At 41.9% G+C, this 19,998-nt stretch overlaps 1 protein-coding gene across 2 annotated transcripts; it reads left to right on the forward strand.

Moving 5' to 3' along the window:
• The first annotated feature begins 34 nt into the window (after positions 1-34).
• DDX42 (DEAD-box helicase 42) lies at positions 35-19,485 on the forward strand. 2 transcript variants are annotated; one of them, XM_055790156.1, is made up of 18 exons: positions 35-159; positions 1,984-2,220; positions 3,073-3,223; positions 3,838-3,899; positions 4,926-4,962; positions 6,430-6,579; positions 6,785-6,889; positions 7,493-7,612; positions 8,725-8,901; positions 9,407-9,535; positions 10,385-10,484; positions 11,178-11,225; positions 11,738-11,835; positions 13,175-13,451; positions 14,095-14,321; positions 15,636-15,746; positions 16,640-16,741; positions 17,385-19,485. In XM_055790156.1, exons 2-18 carry the CDS (start codon positions 2,000-2,002, stop codon positions 18,129-18,131), a joined length of 2,862 nt encoding a protein of 953 aa, XP_055646131.1. In that variant the 5' UTR covers positions 35-159; positions 1,984-1,999; the 3' UTR covers positions 18,132-19,485. The 2 variants fall into 2 exon arrangements, with proteins under 2 accessions (XP_055646131.1, XP_005235891.3); XM_005235834.4 differs by lacking the exon at positions 35-159 and adding an exon at positions 709-836.
• Positions 19,486-19,998: the final 513 nt, after the last annotated feature.

Below are 19,998 nucleotides of genomic sequence, written 5' to 3' on the forward strand. Positions count from 1 at the left end.
ACCCTCCACCCGCGGCTTCCCCCGCTGCCAGCGCGCATGCTCGGCGGGGCGCGCTGTGACGTTAGCGCGTCACGCACGGCGGCGCGTCGGTGCGGCGCGTCTCCACCCCCCGCCCCGGTAACCGGGGAAGCGGCGGCCGGCGGCTGCGGTGCCCGAGGGGTGAGTGAGGGGCTGGGGGCGCGGAGCGGGCTGGCGCGGCCGCCCCTTCCCTGCTGGCCAGCGGTACCTCCCGCGGGGCAGGCGACGGGGCCGCGGCCTAGCGCGGGCTGGGGCAGCCTGGGCCTGGGCCTGGCCCTCACAAAGGGCCCGCCCCCGCGGCGGGAAGGGCCGTGAGCGGCCCCGCACAGGGCCCAGGGAAACGCCGCCGCCCCCGTGCCACGCCCGCCCCGGAGCCGGGGGCTCTGCGCGGCGCCGGGCCCCCTGTCCTGCCCTGCCGAGCTCGAGGGAGGGAGGGAGGGAGGGTCGGGCGCCGGGGACGGGGTAGCTGGACGCGCCGCTGCGTCTCCCTCCGGTGCTGGGGACCCCGGGAAGGCTCCGCGCCGCGGAGGTTCTCACCGAGCCGGTGCTGTCGGGGAAGAGGCGCCCTGCAGCCTGCGGGGCGCGCTGCCCTCCGGCGCTGCCCTGCAGCCCTCTCCCTGCTCGCTCCAGGGCGCTCCCTGGGCAAGCTGACCGGATTTTGTACTTCTGCAGCTGTGCGACAGAATAAAAGAAGAATTCTCAGTATTTTCTGCAGTGGGACGAGGAAAAGCAAAAATGTCGATAAGCACAGTGAGGAAGAATCCTTAAAATCAGATGTTGTAACTTAAAAGATGTCTCACTGTGCTCTCAGCGGCAGTGTAAGGGTACACTTTTTGTCCATTTGTTGCACAGTTTGGTTTCTTATCTGCCACATGTCTGCAGGTGTGAGCGCTCCTGTGTCGGTGCAGGTGGGGCAGCAGGACACCCAGGCAACTGCTGCGGGGGAGAACCGAGCAGCAGTTTCCCCCGAAGTCTCTTAGCAAGCTCTGGTCTAGGCTTCAGGTTTATAGAGTAAGGCCCAAGCTGGTCAATGCTGCACAGGCAGCAGGAGCAGTATTTACTCTCAGATTATTTTGAAGTTGATTCTTTTGCCAGTGAATTCTGGTCTTACTGGAGAATTCTCACTGAATGGGAAGATTTGTGTAATAAAGCTTGTAGCCTTTGGCCTATCTAATTATAACCCACTTGAAAGCAGTGGGTGTCATACTCTCTTTGGCTGCCTTAAAGGTATGACTGACTTGACCATGCAGATGAAATAATGAAATTACTTGGAACAGAAAACGTATGTCTTTAGTAGATCAGTTCAGTTGTCGCTTCGTCTAACTTAAACGAGTCCAGGGCAGACGTATTATGTGGCGTATTTAAAACATGGTTTGAAAAATGTAGGTTGAAGAACGTACATGTAGCTAAAGATGCTTTCTTAAGAAGAGTGAGTTGATTTTTCGCAGAAGTGTGCTTTGTCTCCTAATGGAGCTGCTTTGTGTGCTGCTTTGGGCCCGCTTTTCTAGAGGTGTCTGGATTGCAGTAGTGTGGTATTTACAAACCATGGAACACTCAAGGATGGGACTGTATGGACATGCCAAATATGTACCGAGCTGACTTTTCATGTCTTGTTCCTGCTGATGTTCAAAGTCCTGGCCTTGGGTTTGTTTGTCTTAGATTGCAAAACAGATGAAACAAGCAACATGTTAAATGTGCTTAAGTAATAGCTGAGGGACATGATCTGTTTTGAAAGACCGCCTTTTTTTTTTATTATTCTTTTATCGGATTATGGATACATTCATGCTTACAAGGAAAGAGCAAAGCCCAGTCCTTTTTGGGAAACAGTTCAAACTCTTGTCAGTCACATTTCCACAAGTCTGTCTATAATGACTGAAGTAATGCTCTTACAAGAAAAATCGTGACAATTGCATGTAACTGCCTAAAGCAGAGAGGGCATTAATTTGTCTTTTCTGAATTTAACAGGTATATTGGGGACATCATGAATTGGAATAAAGGTGGACCTGGTACTAAGAGAGGCTTTGGTTTTGGTGGATTTGCCATAACACCTGGAAAAAAAGAGGAGCCTAAGCTCTCTCAACAGTCTCATAGTGCTTTTGGAACAGCTGGTTCTTCTGCTGCATTTGCAAAATCAGGACCTCCTCAGCTGCCTTCTTTCTACAAAATTGGGTCAAAGCGAGCAAATTTTGATGAAGAGAATGCGTAAGTACAAGTTGTTTCCTGTGTTTATCTAGCTCTAGATTTTAGTCTTTTAAAGTTTCCAAGGTCAGGGACAGTATTATCTGTGATGTTTATGAGGTTTAGTTATTTAGGAAAGCCTGCTTAAGGATAAATACCTAACACTGCACGATGGTGTAACAGAACCCTGGTAGCTTTATGGCAGTAGCATCAAGAAAAACTGAGCTAGTCACATGCAGGAACTCCTACCTCTGTTCTGCAGCAGACTTTGGTGTCGCCCTGAACCAATTATTTACCTTTCTCTGGGTGTCAGCATGTCATCTGTAAAATCAGAATAATAATACATCCTTGTCTTTAAGTATATTTAAAAGACTCTTAAGACAATACCGCAACCCATGGAGAGATCTCCTCCCCTAGCTTTCCCCTCTCTAAGAACATATCTCAACTGTGAGGCTCAGTCAGCTCAGTCATATTGACGCTGGTGTGTTCAGAACTGGAGCCAAGCAGAATAAATTTGGGTGTCGTTTGCGCAGGGGAACATTCAGCTCCACAGTTCTTGACTAACCCTTCTATTAGCTGCACAAACATGTTGGATAGAAGGGAGGTCGGAAAAACATCCTATATTCAGCAGCCTGGGAGACCCACTCAAGATCAGTGTCATAATACCTATTTGCCCTGCCACCTCTTTTAGCTTACAACATGAATAATTGTAAATAAATACATCTCAACATCTTTTCCTATGTATTTACTGTATATATACTGTGTATATACTGACATTTATTATCCTCAGTGTGGGAAGCTTGACTCGGAAACCACGAAAGACAGCATGGTACTGTAGGCTCTGTGCTGACTGGGCCATTGTTCTTTTCTTTTCAGGTACTTTGAGGATGAAGAGGAAGATTCCAGCAATGTTGAATTGCCATACATTCCCGCAGAGAATTCCCCCACTCGCCAGCAGTTTCATTCCAAATCAGCAGACTCTGACAGCGATGATGATCCTCTGGAGGCATTCATGGCTGAAGTGGAGGCAAGACCCGGCTCGTGAAATGTTTATTAATTTTTGGAACTGTACTTTTCTCCAGTCAGGAGCAGCAAATGTCACTCACAGCTTTGGCAACTGTATTCAGAATGTCACTTACCTTTCGGTTTTTTCTGTGAGATGCTGTGTTATTTAGAACTCAAAGGTGGATTAGGTAGGGAGAGGGTAGATATGATTTACGATAGCCTAACTAACTGTTTTGAGCATGTCAAAACAATACAGCAAAGAGCATTGTGTGTCTCTGAATATGAAATTAATGGGTTTTGCATTTTTCGCTACCTGAATTGAAATAATTTGTATTTATCATGAGCTATTTCTTAGCTACAGTTCTGTTATTAGCTGGATTCTATCACTGTTTCCAGGAGGAATGAGGGGAATGTGGGGTTTTTTTCAACAACGTTGCTGCAAAGTTACGGTATATACATTTCAAAGCTATTTGTAGAAGTATTTATTTAGCATGATAAGGATATTGAACAAGAGAAAGTTTAGTCCAAAAAGTGTCGTCTCTGTGGCCTGATGATCTAGTTATGTAGAAACATTTTTCCCTTCCATGTTTTATCATCTTGGTCTTTTTAACATGTTATAATTTTATGACCTCTTAGGATCAAGCTGCTCGAGACATGAAGAGGCTCGAAGATAAAGACAAAGAAAAGAAGAATGTTAAGTAAGTTTTCTTTTATAATTCCCATGCCTGCCTGTGTCTTGTATGGTGCTAAGAGAATTCCAATGCATTTTGTTGATGATAATTGTTTTGTAGACAATCTAATATATACCTAGTAACCAGCATTAACCAGCGCATGATATCCCCCATGGGTAATGTTCTGTACAATAAAAACTGAATAATAGGAGGAAGGAATCCATGGTGGCATCCTGTGGTAAACTGAGAGTTCTCTCTTATGAGAAATCTTTCTAGGTCATGCAAATTGGGGCAGCACATTGTACTACCACCACTTTCCAAATCAACCTGAATAGTTTTTCTTCTTTCCACATCCATGCAGTGATCAGGTTGGTTTAGCTTAAAATTGCATTTATGTGAGGAAAATAATTCAGTGCTGCTCTGCCTGTAGTACTGGAGAATCTTCCAAACTTCAACTAGGTTTTAAGACATTCCCTGTAAAGCTGATACATTAGTTAGCACATGATAACTGGGATACTAAATTTGGAGTTTAAAAGCAGTTTACATTTTTACAGCTTATCTATCTGTTTTGACAAAGGAAAATAACTATGCTGTTGATTCTTGATATAAATGTCAGATGCATTGGTAGAACTTGCATTGCATGGGGTTGATCAGATTATACATGGTCCTGAAACAGAACACCGGATCCAAATCGCCACCTGGGGATGTTCTGAACTGGATTTGCACTTCCTGGCTCATATTCCTCTTCAGTTATGGGACTTCTGTAGCATCAAGAGCTTAGACCAGGATGATCTTTGATGTGGCTTCTACTGGGAAGACGGAATCCTAATCTTTCAGTCTCATTACTAGAAGTAAAAAGAAGTCTTTGCAGGGTCGCTGTTATGGTTGGCACCAAATACGAAAACTCCATGGGTTGGGATTATAAATGTTACTGAGTTGTTAGTGTTGTGTCTTCCACGAAATACGGAGCTCAGCACTAATCAAATGAAAGTATGGAGCTGAGTATGTGGAACACTTGCAGGGAAGTTTTTTTTTCTCCGCTTGTTTTTCCAGGGGTATTCGAGATGACATTGAAGAGGAAGATGACCAAGTGAGTTCCTATGCAGTCTTTCTATCTTCTTTTTTGTTGTTTTTGGGGTTTTTTTTAACCTTCCCTCGCCAAATATATAAGTACTAGGTACAAACAAAACTCCAGTATCATGCACAGGTATCCGGACAATTCAGCAGGAAGCTCTAGTGGTTACCCTGCTGTCTCTACCCTTCTAGCTGTTTCACTAAAAAAAAAGAAGAGTACTAGGAGACAATTTCATTCTTTTTTACTCTGTTTAAGAAGATTTTTTTCAGTCAATCTGAACTTGAACTTCCTGTACACGTTTTTCAGTATCTGAAAGTCTCAACAAATTTGAAATTAGCAGAATCAACTAACCAGGAGCACCAGTGAGAGGCTGTTAAATGTGGAGGCTATTTGCAATGAAATTTCATGTCTGTTAAGAGCAAGAATTGGGCTTTTTGCTCTTTATTTTTGGAGGACATCCAGTTCTGATTGGGGATTATAAGCATCACTGTAACAAACAGTAAACAAAGGGGAAAGACTTCATTTCAAAACATACCTTACTACTAAGTTCTAATTAATAACTGTTGTGTTACTTGCAGTAATGCAAAGCATGGAAGCACGGTTGTCTGGCCTTGAGGCCTTTGCTTCCAATTTGGTGAGCGTAGCTGTGCTAAAGTTTGAGCAAAGGTGACTTTAACTTGGGGACAGCTGTTTTCCAAGTGCATTGCATGCATATCTATGTGACTGAGTGATAATTGGCCACGCAAACGAAAAAGCCAGACGGGTTTATACATATATTTGTAGTTGAACCTTGCTTTAAAAATCTGGTCTTAAATATTTGCTTGAAAGTCAAGTGAGACTGCTGTTTTCTCCATAAGAATATCTTGGTGTGCCAGCAAGATTCTGAGAGAGACATACATGTTTGTGAGTTGTAAGGATGGCATACGACAGTGGTGATAGTGACTTCAAACTTGGGCTTGTGTTGAAGGACTCTTCTGAAATAGTTTCCCGTTTGCTGTTGACTCTCTCCGTGAAAAACAGATATCTATTTTCATTTCTTAGAGTCTAGTTAGGGAAGTGGAGAAACTGTCTTTGGCATAGTGTGTTTAAAAAAACATAAACATCATGCTTAGTAACATTGTGTTCTCTGTTTAAAAACCTGCAGTGTTTGCACTTCGTTCATGTGGAAATAAGAACAGATTCTTCCATTGTTTAAGCATAACAGGTCTTGGTAGAAGTTGTTAAGCAGACATGTAAGAGAAGTTTAGTTTTTAAAAGCATTTTGTGCTCTGACACTATAGTTTTCTTCATTTGTACTTACTGTCCTTCTGGACATAACTGTTGGTATTTATTAGAAGAATCAGTCCTAGTGAACGTGGTTGTTTTTTCTCTCAGTGGTGGGTATGAAAGCAAACAGCTCTCTAGCATATACATAATTTAAACAAATCTAGCAGCATTTTTGTATCCTATTGTATGTGATTTTACTGATATGTTTTGCTGCAGGAAGCTTATTTTCGCTACATGGCTGAAAATCCCACTGCTGGTGTGGTCCAAGAAGAGGAAGAGGATAACCTGGAGTATGATAGTGATGGGAACCCAATTGCACCGTCCAAAAAAATCATTGATCCTCTCCCACCTATTGATCATTCAGAGGTAGGAAGTTTATTCCATTCTGTTCTGTCTGAGGCATTTAGAAAGCAGGTCTGTGCTTCTGTCCCTGTAGTATTTCAGTGCTGTGCTACCTAAGTCATACTAAAGATTCTTGAAATAGCTTCTTGAAAGAACTCTTCCCCTCCAAAACTAAGTGTACAGAGAGAGAATCTCGAGTCCCAAACTAACTCGGTAGTTACCCTTGCAGATTGAATATCCACCGTTTGAGAAAAATTTCTATGATGAGCATGAGGAGATCACCAGTCTCACCCCGCAGCAAGTGGTGGAGTTACGTCATAAACTTAATCTCCGGGTAAGCGGGTCACAAAATGATCCTCCTAGGATCTTTTTTCTCCCTATGGTTTTTTTTGGATTGTCTTAGCAGTTTTAATGAGGAAACTCCAGCTTTTGAATACCAAGCCTCTCGGATACCTTCAGTGACTTTGATTTAAGGGAGCCTGATTTTCCTTAGCAGTTCTTGAAAGTCTTCTCCAGATTTTTCAGAGTGGGCACCGAAGATTGCCAGTTGCATGGTTGCACTTGGATTAAAGAACTCCAGAGCTAGGAACTGAAACTGGAACTATTATCTGAAAGAATTAGTTCTTTGCCATTTGTGACATGTTAGTGTGGTGACTCTCTATGAAGGGAATTATTTGGGGAAGACCAATTATACAAGGAAGGCGATAAGATGTTTAGTAGCTTATGTCGATGGACAATTTATCTAAATTTTTATACCTGAAAGTCTTATTTACATAACACAGCTGGAATTTTTACCTAGTTAAACTTATATCTATTCAGAAAGTAAAAGGCCATTTTCAGAGGCAGACACGCCTTTCTTTTGGTTTCATTTTTGTACAGATTCTTCTTTGTTTTTCTCTTACTGTTCACGAGGCAAAGATATGTTTCTGTTTCTAAGGTGTCTGGTGCTGCTCCTCCACGGCCTGGCAGTAGTTTTGCTCATTTTGGGTTTGATGAGCAACTTATGCATCAAATTAGGAAATCCGAGTATACCCAGCCGACTCCTATACAATGTCAGGTGAGTGTTGTTACTTCTCTAACACCTAAGGAAAGCTACTGAAACATATGCAAAAGTCCCTAGTCCATATAAGGATGTATACAAATCTAGTTTCCTATACAAACCTGTTAAAGAGAAGAATAATCTGTATTTTTCTAGGAAAATGGCTTTGGTATTATTTAAATAGGGGTTTACCCCCTAGCTTTTTTCTTGTCAAATGACCACTGTAAATATATCCATGGTTTTTTCCTCATTTTTTTCTTAGTGAAGACTGAAGAACATTTAAGTGACATCTCTTGCTTATAGAAATGTATGAAAGGTTTTTTTGGGTTGTTGTTTTTTGGGTTTGGGTGTTTTTTAAAAATTGTGTTAAAAACAATCATAGCAGTAGCTGAGTAAAGAGCCATACATCGACTTTATTCCTTTAAACAGCTTATATTTGAATGTCTTGTGACTAGAAGAGGTATGCAACAAGGCATTTTTCTCATTTCTTTTGGCAGTTGAAATAAATGCTCTGTGAACTGGACCATTTAACTGGTCATTCCTTGGAGAGCTGTGCAAGCAAAAGGGATTCTGCTGCATATGTAGATTGATTACCATAAGTAATTAAGGTTATCGATAACATAACTAGAACCGCACCACCTCACATGCTTTTTTTGAAGTATAAAAAATGACGTGGCGCTATATCTAGGCATGTGTATTAGGACCTTAGCCCATGCTATTTGTAAAAAACAGTGGTTGAGAGGTCCTTATAGCAGCAGTAGGGATGAACTGAGGACTTCAGCACTCTGAATGTTTACAGAAAGAATAGGCTCAAAGAATTTATTTTTAGCATTCTTACAGCTGATGAGATGCATTTGTGTACATGTAAATGTATCCTTGGGATGTTGTGCAGTACCCAAACATTGATTTCATATAGGACACCAACAGTCAGAATATGGTAATTGCTTCCAGCCTTAAAACAAACTAATTCAGATCTGAATTTGGCAGTAAAACTGTGTAAGCTTCGACCTGTGTTACTGTGAGTCGTCTGTAATGTGCTTTCCTCTTGTTACCTGAGTTTTCATGTAATATCTAGTACAAGGAGATGCTAAGGTAGGCATAATATGGGTTTAGAATCTCCTTATTTTTAGGGTGTACCAGTTGCACTAAGTGGCAGAGATATGATTGGGATAGCTAAGACTGGAAGTGGAAAAACAGCAGCCTTCATCTGGCCGATGTTGATTCACATCATGGATCAAAAGGAGCTTGAACCAGGGGATGGTCCCATTGCCGTGATTGTCTGCCCGACCAGAGAGCTTTGCCAACAGGTAAATGTGTAGTAATCCTATATGTGTCATACAGTATTGTTATAGAACATGACAAAATTCTGGGCAGAAATTATCAGAGAACCTCTGTAAACTATTTAAAAAAACTACCCCTGTTTATTAGTGGTGTGGCTCCCGTATAAGCTCACAATTCTTTCCTACAAAGTCTTATTGAAGGATCATAGCAAATCTGAAATTGTACATTTTTGCACAGTGCTACTATATTATTTCCAAGTATTAAGAATATTGTGGATGCATTGCCACCAATTCTCTGCGTAAAATGATAGAGCCTGGAGGTTAAAATTATGGTTGGACGCTTAAATAGGTTTCTCAAACTACTGGAAATTATCCACAAGCATTGAAGTATTCAGCCCTGAGGATTTCTGAATGATTTCATTAAGTTATTAGCTGAAAATTATTTCAGAAGCTGGACTGTATTTCTAAGGCAGGTGTATTTTCTCAGATCTGTCTCACGTGAACTGTGACGTGCTTTGTTTACAATTCTCAGATCCATTCCGAATGCAAGCGCTTTGGTAAGGCGTACAATCTGCGCTCTGTAGCTGTGTATGGAGGAGGAAGCATGTGGGAGCAAGCCAAAGCGCTCCAGGAGGGCGCAGAGATAGTTGTCTGCACACCAGTAAGTACCTGTATGCACACAGTACAACATTTTGTTGCTAGACTGAAGCTGAGACAGATTTTTAATAGCACTGGTGAGGCAGAATTTGTTCTCTGATTAATGAAACCTAGATTCTTCACAAGTTATCAGATGTTGAGAGCAAATATGCTGGGATTATTCTTCTCCCAGGAGGAACTGAAAGACATTAAGTATGGTCTCCGATAGGAGACAGAGTAGCAAGCAAGATCTGCTTGAATCGGTGTCAGTTGTGTGCGATACCAGCTTCTGATTGCTGAGCCTTAAATCCATGAAGAAAATTCCCAGAATGTCATGAACTTGAGTGCCATCTTCCTGAATCAGTGTAGAGCCTGTGGCAGTAATGCCGAAGGGTTGAATGGGTATTGATACTGAACCAGTGATTTAAATGAGCGCTTATTGCAAAGAATAGTTACAAACTTGGGCAAAACAGAGCAGCTAATGGTTGGAGGAAGTTTTATTGTGGCTGTTTATTGGTCTACTGGGCAAGAAAACAAAGTATGAAGAGCTCCCTTGCCAAAAATTGTGGGGTTAAGTAGCTAGTTTGCATTTAAAATTTAATTGTGGTGAAGAATGGGGAATTTTAGGATCTCAGCACTGTTAAGCTTGAAAAAACAGTCTTACAGTTCAGCTTGTCAAGCATAGTTGAAGAGAGTTTTAGGAATCTGTTTCTATGACTTGAATATCGACACTTCTAGACTGAAGCCTTGAGATGTTTTCTGTTCTGAGTCTCTGGTGAGGATAAAAAGCAGTTAATGGAAGGATGTATATATTAACATTTTTTTAAAATATGCTTTAAAAACTTGGCTTTTGTTGTTTCGGTTTTTTTAATAGGGTCGTTTGATTGATCATGTGAAAAAGAAAGCTACAAACCTTCAAAGAGTCACTTACCTTGTGTTTGATGAAGCTGACAGAATGTTTGATATGGGTTTTGGTATGTAATGAACAAAGGTCACTGTTTTGGAAAGCAGTGGTGTCCGGTTCCCAGATTAGCAGGACTGTTTATAACCCCTGTAGCTTTATATACTTGAAAATACATTAAGCGAATACTTATAGACAAAACTCCTATTTAAAGATCAGTATCTGTTGCTGTTAAGAGATCAGCAAAGTCCTGTTGATGTTGAAGTCCAAGAAGCTGATTTTTATCTTAGAGTTGCTGAATAACTTTTGGGCAAGCCACTTCAGTGCTTTGTATCAGTGTGTACAAACTGCTGGCGTTAAAATAACTTTCTACTTCTTTGGAAGAAGTTTGGTCATTCGGATCTGGATGATTTTGAGTATGTGCTCAAGCATCATGGGACATAGCAAAGATCTGACAGTACTGTGATCCTGCAAAAGGAGGAAGACACTTGTGAAATGTACAGGGTATGCATGGATTCAGCTAGGATCTTTGCTTACGGAATATTTTGCTGAAGGGACTTCCAAAAGTTTCTTTGTACAGCAAAGGAACTTCGATTGCGCAGCAAAAAGCACTTGGAAGTCACAGTAAAATTAAATACTGAATGAGAGGCACTCATTCATTCCATTGTTTTTTGTTAAATAAAACAATGAAGTTGCATTCTGAGTGATTCTACTAAATAATGAGCATACAATGTTGATTATGGAGCATTTTTCCTCTCCTTTCCAGAATACCAGGTTAGATCAATCGCAAGCCATGTACGTCCTGACAGACAGAGTAAGTATAAGCATGTTTCAAAATAAACTGAGAGCTGAAGGAGGCTACATGGTGGGCTACCCATTAAGAGTCTGGAACTTGAATTTCATGTTCTTGGCACAGCCACACAATGAGACTTCTGCAAAAGTCCACTGGTGGTGTTCTCGCTGTGGTGTGTTGGGATGGAGCACTTGTGAAATGTGGGCATTTAACCACGCTCTTCATCAGTCTGTAATCCCACCACAGACTGTAATCAAAGATGATGAGCTGAACTAATATTCATATGGTTTGAGATTCTGTGTTGTAGGCTGCCATGAAAGAAAGTTTGCTGTAGTGCCACATATTATCAACGTCTTATTTCAGATGCCATAAAATGTAATTTTCATTAGAACCAGTAAAACAGACTGTCGCTTCAGATCACTGATAGCTAGCACAGCCGTACAGGTCCTCATTCACAAGATCTGTGCAGTGTGTTCACAGTTCTGAAATAAAAGTTTATTTTTCAAGGAGTTCAAATATCGTTTTTCTTTTAGCCCTCTTGTTCAGTGCCACCTTCCGTAAGAAGATTGAGAAATTGGCCCGAGATATTCTGATCGACCCAATTCGAGTTGTGCAGGGAGACATTGGAGAGGTAATTCCATGATACTTCTGAGACAGTCAGAGAAATGAACTGTTCAGTTTCTGTTGTCTGAGATTTAAGTTAAACTGTGGTAATTGTCATTTATATTTAAGAGTAAATACTTTGTGCTTAACAAAAAGTAGTAAAGTTTCCAGTGGTTTTTTTGCAGGTTTTTTTTCTTGACCTTTCTGCCAACAAATACTCTTCTGTTGATGGGAGGTTTCATCCAGGAGTGAAACATTAATGCAGTGACTGATGTATTTTTTTATTATTTTTATTAAGCTGAGTCAATGGGCATATCCTTTTGTTTTGTCTCATAAGTATAAATAAAGCAATTGCAGGTTTTGCAATGAAGGATTTGAAACTTAAACTGTAGTATCTTTCAGCTGGTTTATGTGGGAATGTTGATTCTATATTTGCTTGGCAGTAGCAGCTGAACTATTAGCAGACCAGGGATTTGGTATTAAGTCGATGAGGTGGACAGATGTGTACTTGCTGTGGAGAAACTTTGCTTATAGTATATGAAAACTTGAGAAATTTCACAAGATGCCTTCAGAACATTTTTCTTTTAACCAGTTCTCTGCATTTTTTTTTCCAATCAGGAATGTGAGGCGTGCCTTTGTAACAAAAAAAATTAACAGCTACCTGAAGCCCTTCTTTCTGGGAAACTGTTTTTTCTAAATTTTGCTTAAAAAAAAGAAGCAGCTTTCCTAGCTCAGTCACAGGGTTTCTATTCCTTGATCTGCATTATTACTCTGAGAGCATCATGCTTGAAATAATTAATATTTGAATGTGTAAAAATTAAATCTTTCTGAGAAACTGCCAGATAGGGCTGTGAGCTCTGCTGCATTTTTATCACTTGCAACACGGCGGGTGTAGGGAGTCTGTTCTTGCCTCTCCTCTTCCTGACTCAAGTCACAGCTCTCAGGATTACTTTCTCTGATCACCATATGAATAACTTCTGCTGATGAGCATCCTCTCCATCTCAGACCCTGCTCTTGCACAGTCTGTTGTAGTTGTTAATAGCATCTTGTCGCAAGAGCATCGGCATTGCACGTACCCGTCTTTAGATCAGTAGGGTGCTAAACTGCAGCATGTCAAAGACTGCACTTTGCCTTTCACATTTAGCAAAGAGTAGCTCATTTAGCCCTGCCTTTTCTGCACTGTGAAAATGAAGTGGTCAGCAGTTAAGCAAGAGCTGAAGACTTTGAGAGGAGAATTTTGGTCCCCTGCTTCTCCACTTTTTATTCTCACACCTAGTTTAAATTCCTCATTTGTTCTGCCATCTGTTTTTGTTTGCCATACTGTCCTTTCTGTCCTGTGTTATTGCTTGTCGTATTTCTCCCTTTAGGCAAATGAAGATGTTACCCAAATTGTGGAGATTTTCCCCTCTGGCCCTAGCAAATGGAACTGGCTGACTCGACGCCTCGTCGAGTTCACATCGTCTGGGAGCGTTCTCCTGTTTGTCACCAAGAAGGCAAATGCAGAAGAGCTGGCCAATAACCTCAAGCAGGAGGATCATAATCTGGGGCTGCTTCATGGTGACATGGACCAGAGTGAGAGGAATAAAGTCATTTCAGAATTTAAGAAAAAGGGGATCCCAATACTGGTAGCTACTGATGTGGCAGGTATGTGACTTTCTAAGTAACAGCAGCTCATCCAAGTTGTAGATATCAGCAGAAAAATAATACATTTCAGTGGCAGGCAAAAGGTTGGCTTCTGCACCTGCTGGGCACTGTGTTCCAGATGTTTTTCAGAAGTACACAGTTAGTACGGGGTTTTATTTTTAAAATCCTCTAATGATGTTTAAATTACAGTCTGACAGATATTTTTTTAATCTACAGAAAGAAAATAAGCTGTTTCTTAAGGAAGTAGTTACTATTTGTTAATCAGCTGACACATGCTTAAATGAAGAGGAGACAGACACACTTGAAGCCTTCTCTAGAACAGCTTTTGTACCCAGATGTTTAGCTGAATAAAGAGAGAATTTCAAAGCCCTTTAACAAAGCCCTCTCTCTTCCTTGGAATAGCAGTCATTTAAAGAGATCTCTTCCATCTCCAATCCTGTGAACTTGTACTTATACTACTGTTAGAGAAGATACTACTACAGTAAGACTTTTAGTCTACAAAGGGTGTCTTAACTGGGGCATGTTCCTGTGGAAACTCCTTTTGTGTGCTGGAGCAGAATTAAGTGATATGCTGGTATGAATGGGATTGTTTTGAGTTAATTTGGGATAATCACACTTAGCACTATGTTGTTCTTCATTACAGCTCGTGGGTTAGATATCCCTTCCATTAAGACTGTCATCAATTATGATGTGGCTCGGGACATAGATACACACACCCACAGAATTGGTCGTACTGGCAGAGCAGGGGAGAAGGGAGTTGCCTACACTCTGCTGACTCCCAAAGACAGTAACTTTGCTGGTGATCTCGTCAGAAATCTGGAAGGCGCTAATCAACATGTTTCCAAAGAGCTGTTGGATCTAGCAATGCAGGTATGAACAAGCGAAAGTACGAACTTCCTCGAGTAGAGGAAGATTCCTTCCATGATTAGCACAAAATCAGGAGCTCAGGGACTTGTTTCTGATTCCATCATGTGTAAGCAGTGACCTTTTGGCAATCTATACTGGTTTTAAGTAGGCTTTCTAGTGGTTTTAATGGCCTTTGAAAGAATCCATGAAGACATGAAGATTTTGGAACACAGTAATATAATCTATATTGGGGTCAAGCACTGCCTAGGAAATTGGGAGCTGTAATCTAGCTGATGCCAGCAGAGCGCTCCAGCTTCACTATCTCATTACAGTCAGATTTTCGATGTGCGTTTATGGCAGGCACCTGGAAAATGCAGCTTAGTTGAAAGCTAAACTAGAAAATAGTTGCAGGGACATTCTACTCTGTGAAATAGTTGTTGCTTGATCATTATACCTGCTTTGCAGTGCTGTCTGGCAGGCTTGCTATATATAGGTATGACGGAGAGCTGAAGCAATTGTGCTTTGCGCCACTGTACTCGTCAGCTCTTTAAGTTCTTGTCTTTTGCTGCCCATGTAGCTACAAGAGAGCAAAGGCTTTTTGGTAATTCCCAAATTCAGAGATGGATTAGCATGCTTGTGGCTTCATTGCCAAGCAGCTTGGACACCAGCTGTTAGAAGCAAATATTTTTTCTGAAGTACAGAGACAGCGTTTTCAGATTTGTGAGGCAGAGCTCCACAGGCTGCCTTCGAGAAGAGAATATAGAAGCTGAAAGGCTTGGCTTACTGGCGCCTTCAGATTTGAAGAAACTATAGGGCATAAGAAGAGGTGCAGCCAACCATTATTTAAAAGCCTGGTGACAGGAAGTCTGGTTGGACTGCCGTTTCCTGGTCACTGCTTGTTGCAGGAAGCTTTTCTGACAGAAACCTCATTTCTCCTTAGCCAGGCAGTGGGCTAAATAAATAAAACCCAGGTATGAGCAAGTCCAGAGCTCCCAAGTGAATGGCATTAGAATGGCATTTATTCCTGGGTTTATTAGTATGCAAAGCCCCAAAACTTTAACATGGATGGAAGTTCAGGGCACAAAACTAGTTTTCATAAAAAGCATTTGTAACAAAAAGCTTCAGACCCACGTGACAGAACTGTCTACAGCTTAGTTTCAAAGTGCTGTAGTCTGTCACTCCCATCCCCTTGCAACAGCTGTGTTGTTGAATGAGAAACAGTTTCTTTATATTTTTCTTTTGAAATGCTCAAAATCTTTCTTTTCTGAGCCTCATTACAGGCATTTATGAAGCTTCTTATTCCCTGTGTTGAGGAGCATTTGTCCTTCTTTTGTACAGAATCCGTGGTTCCGGAAATCACGTTTCAAAGGAGGAAAAGGCAAGAAGCTAAATATTGGTGGTGGTGGCTTAGGATACCGTGAACGTCCTGGTCTGGGATCAGAAAATTCTGTAAGTTGAGATGCTGAAGAAGTTGTTTACAAATTCTTGGAACTTTTAAACTTGGTATTGACGACTCTTTAAAAAAATCTTAGTACTGGAATATAGCCTCTGCTTTGAAAGTTTTTCACAGCCCAGAATCTTTCAGAGTTAGTATCAGTAATATCTCAAGGGAAACTGTCCTGTGGTGTTATCCTCTTGTCAAGAGCTACCTTCTATAGGGCCAGAGTAATCTGGAAGGTTTGGATTCTTCCAAAAATAGACTGTCAGTGCAAAATAAATGCTAATAAACTACTTGAAAAGCCATTTCCAGGCTGATTCTTGGCAGCAAGAAGTCTTGCAGCATTCGTAACACTTACTAAGGTATGTCCATGCTAGGAAAACAGCTCACTGCCCATGTGTACGGGGACAGAGTTTAACTGTAGATGTGTTGAAAACACATCATGTTCAGCATCCTTCCAAAAGTCACCGCTGAAGCCATGTTCACACTCTGTCTTGGCTATGACCTCTGTGAAAGCCTCCGTTTGGTTGCATTTGGCTTTTGCTTGTACTATAAGGAGCTGGGAAAAGCAGTTACACTGTTGATTAGTGAGTCACTAAGACTTAATGCAGCTTTACTTTTCTGTTGCCCTCAAGGTCGTGGGGCAAACTGGTCCGCTGCTCAGTGCTATCCAGAAGTTTCTCATGCATTTTCTGTGCAGCCTGCTCTAGGTGAACCTGCTTTAGCAGAGAGTTGGCCTGGATGATCTCCAGAGATCCCCTCTAACCCCGACCAGACTGTGATTCTGTGATCCTCAGTAGATGTATTTCCAGAGTGCAGGGTCAAGACAGATGTGGAGAATGGTTGAATTGAAAGTGTCTGTGTTGGATAAATCTCTCCAGTTGTCCTTTGTCTTTTTGCATAGGACCGTGGAAACAACAACAGTGTCATGAGTAACTATGAGGCATACAAGCCGTCCACTGGGGCAATGGGAGACAGACTTACAGCAATGAAAGCAGCTTTTCAGGTTGGTTCAATGATTTGTACTCCCAAGTTCTAACTCAGGAGGAAAGGACGTGACATGGGAAAAATTTTACTACTGATGATTCAAGACAATTATTTTTTTTCTCCCCTGAAAATGCAGAAACACTAGATTTTAGGGAAGGTGAGCGTTGTAGCTGTGGCCATGTCTCATCCACTTGGAGCACGTGCTCAGCATTGCAGGCCACAGTAGTAGAATTAGTATGCAGGCTGGACTGAACATAGTTGCACCAAGTTAATTTGCCAAACTTAGTTTTCTGCTGCCTCTGCTCTCTTTCCTTTCGGATTCTGCGCCTAGGCTTGATCCTATTTAGGTTGCTTAGCAGCAGTAGTGTAATTGCAATCAAAAGAAATGGGGAACTGAGAAACTCTTCAGTATAAAAATTAACCCCATGGTATAGGAGTACCCTTGTTTCTGTGGTCTGGTAGCAGATGTCCGTTACTAATTCTGTGTACGTAAGCACAGCAGGAATGTAATCACTCCAAAGCTGACTTTACAGGAACTCTTTTTTTTTCCTAGGGGGTCCCCAGAATTCCAGATAGGCTTGTTTGCATGATGATTGCGTGTTTTGTGGTGCAGTGTAGAGGCAAACATGCTCTCTTTTTTTCTTTCTGTCTCTTTCCGGCAGTCCCAGTATAAGAGCCACTTTGTTGCTGCAAGCTTAAATAATCAAAAGACTGGTAGCTCTGCTGCTGGTGCTAGTGGCTGGACCAGTGCTGGGAGCTTGAACTCAGTACCGACGAGTTCAGCACAGCAAAATGCTGCAAATCCTGACAGCCCAATTGCAGCTGCCGCAGCAGCAAAAGGTGTTCCAGGTTTCACCAGCACGGGGAATTTGAGTAGCGTTCCTACCTTTCCAAGTATGGGAGTACAGGGCTTCAACAACACCAATGCCAGCAGCAGCAATCGAGAAGGCAGCAGCAGCGGCAGCACCAGCCTTGCCACTGCTGGCGGTGGCGGTGGCAGCAGTGGTGGCGGCAGCGGTGGTGGTGGTGGCAGCGGCGGCGGCATTGTCAGAGAACGATACAATGACAACCGGAACAGTCGCCACAACGAGGTCCCACGCCGTGGAGAGGGTGGTGGTCGCTACAATGAAGTGCAGCGCCATGGAGAAGGAGGCGGTCGCCACAGTGACGGTTACCGCCATGGAGAAGGCCGACATGGTGACAACCATCGCCACGGTGAAAGCCGGCACTTCGCTGATGTGGGCAGTGGCAATCGCAATAATGGTGATAGCAGGAGTAGCAACGAAGGTAGGAACAACGAGAGCAGGAATGGTGAGAACAGGAAGGAAGCCAACAGCCGAGACAACAAGACAGATGGTTTTGCTGTCCCAGAGCCCCCAAAGCGTAAGAAGAGCCGGTGGGACAGTTAAAAGCTGGTGTTACACAGCCTAGAATCTCTGCAGGTAGTGTTGTCTTTTTCCAGAGGATTTCTTGGGGGTTTTTGGTAACTGGTTTTTGAGCAGCTGGGAGAAGAGAAGGAAATGATGAAAACTCCTTGTGCAAGTCTGGGCTGGTACATCTGTGGACAGATTCACTCTAATGATGTGTGCACACAATGCTTAGTCAAAAAGAAATCATTTTGATAAAGCTCCCTGGGTTCTGCTTTTAAACATTCAGTGCTCAAATGACTCTTCGCTGGATTTAAACAGATCTTCTTGACAAGGAAGAAGCTGTTTCATGTCCTTGGAACATTAAGAAACTGTTGTCCATAGAAGTATAAAGTAGTCTGTTCTTAACCAGCGTTCACAGTTAAAGAACCAGTCCATCTAGAGATGCTCAGGACCCACCTGTTAAACATTAATCTTTCAGCAATTTGTTCAGTATGGTGAGTTCTTCCCCAGTCTCTTTCTTTTCACATATTTTCTTAACCCCAAATCATTTGTCCTCCAGGTTGCCCCTTACATTCTCTCCTCATCAACTAAGAATGTGTCAGTTGATGTTGCTGAAGATGGGATGAAGCAAGTTGGTTTTCTTTCCTTTTTTTTTCCTTGCCTTTTTTTTTTTTTTTAAATGAAGCTGTTCAATGGATCCCTCTCCAGCCCAGCTAACTACAAATTCACCTGATGGACTCCCTGGCTTGTTTGTGCTCAGTACATCAATTCCAATCCCATTGCCCATGTATTCTTTTGTTTTAAAGAACGTCGTCTTTCTTAATAACCTTCATTTTGGTGGAAGCCTGCATAGCAAACTTGTCTCTCTGCTGTGCCTATGCACCCTCTGTTATGAGAGGGTTGAATGCTTTCTTCAAATTAAAAACAAAAAAAGGGAAAAAATGTAGATACACCACAACAATCAAAGGCTGGTGCCCCCCATGAAGCGTAGCTAAATGAAGAGGCTTCATTCAGACATTCAGGGACCTGCTGCTCAGAAGCCTTTAGGGAGAACCTGAAAAGCAATTGATGAAGAACAACAGTTCGAATATTGCCCCATATTGGACACATGTAGTTAAAACTGTAAAATCTTGCTTGACTGTTTTTAACTCGTCATGTGTATTATCAGTTTTTTAACTTTTTTCTTTTTTTTCTTTTTTTTCTTTTTTTTTTTGCACCATAAAGGTAAGGAAGAACTCTTTTGTTGAAACACGTCAGCACCCACTGCTGTCTTGTTTCTGCTGAAAGAAGTATCAGAAACTGTCAGGGTTTTGTGACATTGTGATGTTTTCTTTATCAGCTGTGCATTTACTTTCTGCTTGCTCTAGTAAATGTTTTATTACTGGTACAAAAACATCTAGCATGTGCTTTTTATTCTCAATTTCTTCCGTTAGCTGTTCTGGTATTTGGATGGAGATTTGACTGTGTTCCTTTTTTTTCACCAGAAGTTGATTTCCTGTTGTTTTTCTCAGTTATCTTTCACCCCAAACTGTTTTCAAACCCTGTTTTAGCTTCAAAGCCTCCTGGGGAATAGATTTTTCTCCATTTTAGAAGTGGGAAGGATACAGCCCAGGACATGTCGCTTATCCCAGGCTTTCATGGGGTCATTTGTTGACCTGGAAAGAGAACTCTGCAACAGTCTTGTGATCTGGCTTGCCTGTTTCAGTTAAGACACCAACTTGATTATTTGGCCCCCCTCACTAACTAGCTCTAATCTGTTGGGGGTTTGTAAAGATAGCTTCCATTTGAGTTCCCTCATCATGGTCTAGGCAGAAACCTCATTGCACTGGTTTGAGCTCTGAGTATTCAGCATTAAGACAAATATGTCCAGGGCAGATGCGGCAGGGGTTTAGAAGATGTTGTACTC

The sequence above is a fragment of the Falco peregrinus genome, chromosome 18, assembly GCF_023634155.1.
Source record: "Falco peregrinus isolate bFalPer1 chromosome 18, bFalPer1.pri, whole genome shotgun sequence".
In the NCBI taxonomy this organism is placed as follows: domain Eukaryota; kingdom Metazoa; phylum Chordata; class Aves; order Falconiformes; family Falconidae; genus Falco; species Falco peregrinus.